The sequence below is a fragment of the Geospiza fortis genome, unplaced genomic scaffold, assembly GCF_000277835.1.
Source record: "Geospiza fortis unplaced genomic scaffold, GeoFor_1.0 scaffold264, whole genome shotgun sequence".
Taxonomy (NCBI): Eukaryota; Metazoa; Chordata; class Aves; order Passeriformes; family Thraupidae; genus Geospiza; species Geospiza fortis.
Window position 1 is genome coordinate 316464 of NW_005054332.1, and position 6115 is coordinate 322578.

The 6115-nt window shown below is 40.0% G+C and overlaps 1 protein-coding gene across 3 annotated transcripts in view; it reads right to left on the bottom strand.

Moving 5' to 3' along the window:
• The window catches only part of FAM135A (family with sequence similarity 135 member A), a 65189-nt gene extending 59835 nt beyond the window's left edge, over positions 1–5354 (bottom strand). For all 3 annotated transcript variants that reach the window (XR_004081793.1, XM_031057592.1, XM_031057593.1), the window contains exons 1-2: positions 5263–5354; positions 1459–1579 (exon numbers count right to left, since the gene is read on the bottom strand). Coding sequence is in view for 2 of the 3 variants with exons in the window: in XM_031057592.1 (XP_030913452.1) it covers positions 1459–1535 (77 nt within the window). In the remaining variant the exon portion in view is untranslated. The remainder of the gene's footprint in view (positions 1–1458; positions 1580–5262) is intronic.
• Positions 5355–6115: the final 761 nt, after the last annotated feature.

A 6115-nucleotide genomic window follows, 5' to 3' on the forward strand; every position in this document is an offset into this window, starting at 1 on the left:
AATGCCCAGAGTTTAAGGTTCAGCTCGAAACCAGAGAAGTTGTTATCTCCTCACATCACTTTTCTCTTTATGTCAGCATTCCACCTCTCTGAACTTGCCCTGTGAATTTACTGCTTTTTAGCTTACTGCAAGAGTAAGCTAAAAAGAAATACGCCAGGTAAGGCACTGGTAATTATATTGCTGTGCTTTGCTTCTCAACTACCTTTCTGAGGAACCATTTGAATTGTAAGCTTAAGACAACCAAAACACTTTCTTCTCTTCAGGTCCTCCATTACAGTAAATGTGCTGCCATGCTCTACCCTCTCCTTGCCCACTGATTTCAAAGATTTTAAAAGGCTACAGTTCAAAAGACTGTGCTTTTTTGTTGAAGTAATTAGAATATTTTCAGTGTTTTCACAGATCTCTTAAGCCTTCCTTAATCCTTCTCTTCCACTGAAGAGTGAAATTACAATTTTCCCTAAAAAGGGGTCAGTTTGTTGTATATACTTTGACTGCATATAGTACCAAACATAACGGGTCATCACTTCTGTCAAAACAACCCCCCAACTGTACTGAAAACAATACTCCCATGCACATCCACCCACCCCAGTCTTGAACTAAGACAAGGCTAAAAACACGAATATATTTCTTATCACTATTTCTGAGGAAAGTTACTCTACAATGTTTTGGAAAAAGCAGCTATCATAAATCTACACTGATACACCTTGTTCCATCTCTGCAAACACTAACACAACCTGAACTCTAACATGCATTTTTACTGTCGTCTACTTGAGGATTGACAGAAGGCTAATGTACCACAACACTAAAGGACCAATAACCTTTAATAGCTCCAAAGCAAGCTCCAAAGGATTATTTCCTGCATAGCCACGGGAAACAATGACCTTAGAAAGTAATCTAGGACAATCACATAATATCAAATGAAAGGAATGTGGAAAAGACTTCTGCAGAGATAAGGTGGAGTAAGAGGAGGTCAGGAGAGCCTAAAGAGGCAGCCTGGAGTCCTGTGTAACTGGAGGCACAGCACAGGGAGAAGAGAGAGGCTGGTGAAATTCTCCACTGCCAAACTGATAAACAAGTAGGTTAAGTGGGGCAAGACCATTTTTTAAATATTGAAGAGAAACACCTATCATATTTCAAACAAAAGGGGTTACAGAAATTAACATACGCAAGGGTAAAAGTCTCGGTAAGAACATAATGCACTCTCCGTATCTACAGGTTTTCCCTCATCTCCAATTAGACAAAAATATTGTATTACAAATCAGGTTTTAAGAAAAAATATTTAAATATTTAAAATTAAATCCTAGAAAGAATATGACTTTCCAATACAGAATAAAAAAAATCAAATCCCTATGAAAATAGTCAGTAACACATGAAGCAACACTGCATGACAGAGTACCCATTAAGGTCTTTCCAACAAACCATCCAAAAGAGTAAAGTTTGAAAGAACATGCTACCTACCCTCTTTGAAACAAATCCACATTGAAGAATTTGTGGAGTTCCACGGAGAATTCTACCATAGCCTGAACTTCACTCATGTTTATGAGGATGAAGAAGTCAAAACTTGTCAGCACCTTAGTTACTGAAAACAAAGAGAAAACAAACTATTTAGAACACAAGCTGGGGATAATGCACATCTGGTCCTAAAAAGGACAATGTTTACACACAGTTTTGCACAGCTTCCTTTAATATGCAGGACCTGAGGTAAACAAGAATAGAGGATGTACAAAATCCAGCTCACAGTAACTTCTACCTTTCTTGTGAAGGAATCGAGTGTTATCAGAGAAGCATCACAACACATCGTCAGCATAATACAATCCTGGCACTTACTGGTACCTACATACTGCAGCTCTGCTCGGGCTCTTGGCTGGAGAGGGGAAAATACTCTCTGACAAGGAGAAAAAGAACATGGGCTGCTTCCAGCCCTTGTTGGTGCAGAATGTCCATGCAGGCAGCAGAGCCTCAACTCTGGCATGAGGACTGCAACAGCTGAATTAGAGCATAGCCAAACAGTACAGAGAAAGTGTCTGACCCAGGTCATGTAAGGCTTAGACAGAGAGATTCCAGGGTAAGGCCGGAGTTAAGGAAGGCAACATGCCTATTTTTAGTAATTTTTTTTTTTTGTAGTAAAGTGATAATTCTCACTGCCATCTTCACAGCCACAGACTAGCAAGTTCCTGCTACTTTACAACTGCCTGCTGAAACCTACATCTAAATCCTACAGATTTTACTAAATTCTGCTGGTTTTCCTTCAACACTAGATTAATGAAACACACTACACCTTCCAGCAACACTTGACTTCAAACTTCCTAGTTTCTGCAAGCACTGTCTGGTTTGAGGACTAAGCAAACAAAAAAAAAATTGAGCAGGCTGTACTTCAGCATACACGTTAGTCAATTTTTCTGGCTCTGATGTAGAAGCAGTAGACATTGTCTGGAGCTTGAATGGATTATGGGTTTCTTTTATTTCTAAAATTTTCAACATGCATTTGGGTGTTTGTGGAGTAGCAGGCAGTACAGAGACTAAACAGAGCAGGCGGCAAAAAAGTCATGACTGCAGCAGGCATTATTCAGCTGAAAGCAAAGAGGTTTAGCTTTGACCTTTAGAGGCACAACCTCTAGCCTACCAACTAAATTGTCTTAGAATATGACTCAAGATAAGACTTCCCTTTCTGTACTCACTCTAGAGGAGCTGAAAGACTTCAAGCACTGTAACACAAGTGTAGATTTTAAACTCTAACAAGATGTTAGTTCCGACCTTGGTTTAACAGCCAATATAGGGACTCTGAATGGACTTTACAAAAACACAGGAACAGTACATTATTGGTGTAACAGGGGACGGGGGAAGAGGAATTTTACTGCATTAGGACAACATGAAGAACTTGGATCAAGGGCCCTTACCACAAGATCAAAATTACAGCACCTAGATGACGCTATTAACCCAGCTTGTAAAAAAATCTTGTCATCATTTGAATTTCAATCAAAGGACTTCAACAGACTAATTGAATGATGCCATAAGTTTTGCTAAAGTTTTGTAGTGTTAGGACTGGCAGTGACAGCCTACAGGGTTTTGCAGCAATTTCCTCTTCCACTGCTTTGTAGTACTATATAGGGATGTCCTCTGTGGTCTTTAAAGCTAGATACAAAATGTTCTGCACTGTAATTCTCTGGGGCTGCAATACTGCATTATCACACAGGCATCACCTACCAAAATGCAAGTGTATATTCTGCAAATGAAACCTGACCGGTCACAGAGCAGAGATCCAGAGATCCTAGATCCACTGTGACCTTTGGCTGCTGGGCAACAAACTCTGTGCACTATGGATTAAACTGTCCAGTACTCAGAAGGAAGCCACTTCAAAGCACTCAAGGAAAAGGAAAAGGAAAAGGAAAAGGAAAAGGAAAAGGAAAAGGAAAAGGATCTTTATCTTTTTAAGGATGTCATGGGGCAGTCTCACCCAACTTGCATTTTGATGGAACTACATTCTCAAGAGAGGAAGACATGACAAGGCTCTGCTGTCCTGACACAATGAGTGGTGCTAACTCCCTGAACAGTTTGCCTTCATTAGGTGGAGGGGAGACTGTTCCTGAGGTTGCTTTTGGGCCTTGATCAGAGTCCCTCAAGTCCCCAGCAGGAAAACTCAGAAGAACCTAGAACCAGTCCAATTAGGTAAGCTCAAAGGTCCATTTTATGAATAAGTTAATTCAACAAAAAAACCCAAAACTTAAAAGAGCCACATCTTGCACGATTGCCAAAAGGGCTGTCCAGTGAACTTGTGGTATTCCTCCTGGGTATAATATGGCTGTAGCTGGGGCCACTCCTTCCCTTCTTTCTCTACTGAGCTTACTTAGCACTCCTAGCCAGTTCACTAAAAACTGCCTGGCATGCAATTTTTCCCTGCAGACCAAGCACAGGGTCCAGCAACCACAGCCCTGCATGACACAAGACCGTGCATTTTAATCCAGTAACACAGCTCTTGCTCAACTACAAACAGCATTTGGAAAAAACAGTGTCTATGCCTTGCTCCAGTACCAACTGCAAAACCAGTAAGAAATACTGTGGCACAGTTCACAGAACAGCACATCCAGCAAGCAGGTACCCAGCTGACCACTGAGAATAGCTTTTGCTTTGTTGAGCTTCAGCATGTTCCACGTGCACCTTAAACTGGAAGAAGGGGAACATTCACTGCCCTGGGCTGACATAAACCACATCACTACTTTTCTGCCAAAGTCTTTCATACCAGTGCAAAGGAAAACAGTTGGTACGGAACAGTTATAGTTCTGTGAACCATGTAACAGAAAGCGTTATGCAGTGAATAAATATTTTAAAGGAGAAACTCAACTTGGACAATGTCTTAAGCTTGTACACTAATCATACAAAAGCCAACAAAAAAAAATTGAACTCATGTAGAGGTATTTGTTGTATAGATTCCTGTCAAACTTACAGCTGCACTCCACAAACTTCAATTCAATATTTAACGAGTTTACTGTTGTATTTTAAAGCACATCATTAGCATTTGGAAACCAAGATATTAAACTGCATTAAGAAACAAAAGATTCCCTCAGTAGGAGCTCTCTACATGAGAAATGGAGTTTAATGCAGCATATAAACCCATACCAGAAGGTCTGATAATAAATCACAATACCTTAATACATAAATTAGAAAGGGGGGTTCTAAAGGGGTAGCTACTAAACTTTTACAATCCAAACAGCATTTCTATATTCAAAAGTATTTAGAGCACTGAGACTTAACATTTCCAATAGTTAAAATGTCAGTTAAAGCCATTTGATCCTACACTGAGGGCCAAACCTTTCCTTTCCTTCATACTTCTGAGGGTTTACTTATTTTCCTAAGCTGGAAAATCTCCGATATATTCTGGCTGCTCCATGTTGTCCCCACATCACCTCACCACTTTCTTTAGTTATACAAACTAATATTTCCTGAGGCCACAATACAAAGTGGATCACAGGATTACATATTTTTAATATTTGTCTGAAGGAAAAAAAGGATGTTTCTTTTGTTTCTTTTTTTCTGGTTTTTTTTCCTTAATTGATCATTTTAGTACTACTTTACAGCAGCTGCATCAGAGCACCTGATAATGAACTGAAAATACAGAAACCTCCTAAACCAGCTCTGTTTTCAGAAAAATGATTGTGTAACATTGCCATTAATCTAGCTATTTACACTGGGTACTGCAAAACAACACTTTTGCAAACAAAAAAACGAGAACTGAAACTGCAAAAAGATGTTAAAAAAATGTCTTACCTGCACTGGTAAATACTCCATTTTAGTATGTCAATCAACCAGTCTTCCAGTTCTCTGCTGTCAAAAACATACTGCTTGAACTGAAAAACAAACAAACAAACACGTTTTACTAAGAGCAACATCTCTAGAATGTTTCAGTACTTATGTACTCCATTCTCTTTTCCTGCATTCTAATAACAACCTTTATCATGTCCTCTCCAACAATCTCACAGGAACTGCCTACCAGCATTCTCCAATCTGACCTTGGGTCCTGCACTGCAATTTTCAGCTCTCCTAGTGTGGCAGTCTGATATGTATTTTTACAAAATAAGTAAAAAATATAACTTCTCATGAAGCCAATACTCTGGCAAAGCTGACATTGCTATGTCCAGCCAAACTATCCCTGTCTTCACCACAGAATTCTAAGCTCCCAGAGGACTCAGGTACACCCCCAGCCACCCCACAGCCTCCCCAGTCTTCAGAGAGACTCTCAGCTCTCCAGGAGCAACATAGCCCCAAAGAGGTAGGAGGATATTCTGGCCTGAGTCATCAAACACAGCTCAAGCCCCCACACAGCCTTACACAGCCACCAGGGAGGAGACAACTTACAAGAACAGGTCTGATGAGATTCTCCTGGTAAATCTCATGTCCCTTCTCCACAGGAGCCAAAATTCAGGGGACAAGGAGAAGACCACGAACTCACTTTCTTAGAGCAAACAGTGCAGGTAAGTCAACACCACCTAATATGCTGAAACTCTCTCCTGATAAACCACTACTTTAAACTGTTTATTAAGAAGCAGTTCATCTCTCCTGCACTCTGAAACCATTAGAATACTTAAAAAATACAATAAAAAATTGCAAAATCTCTTTTTTA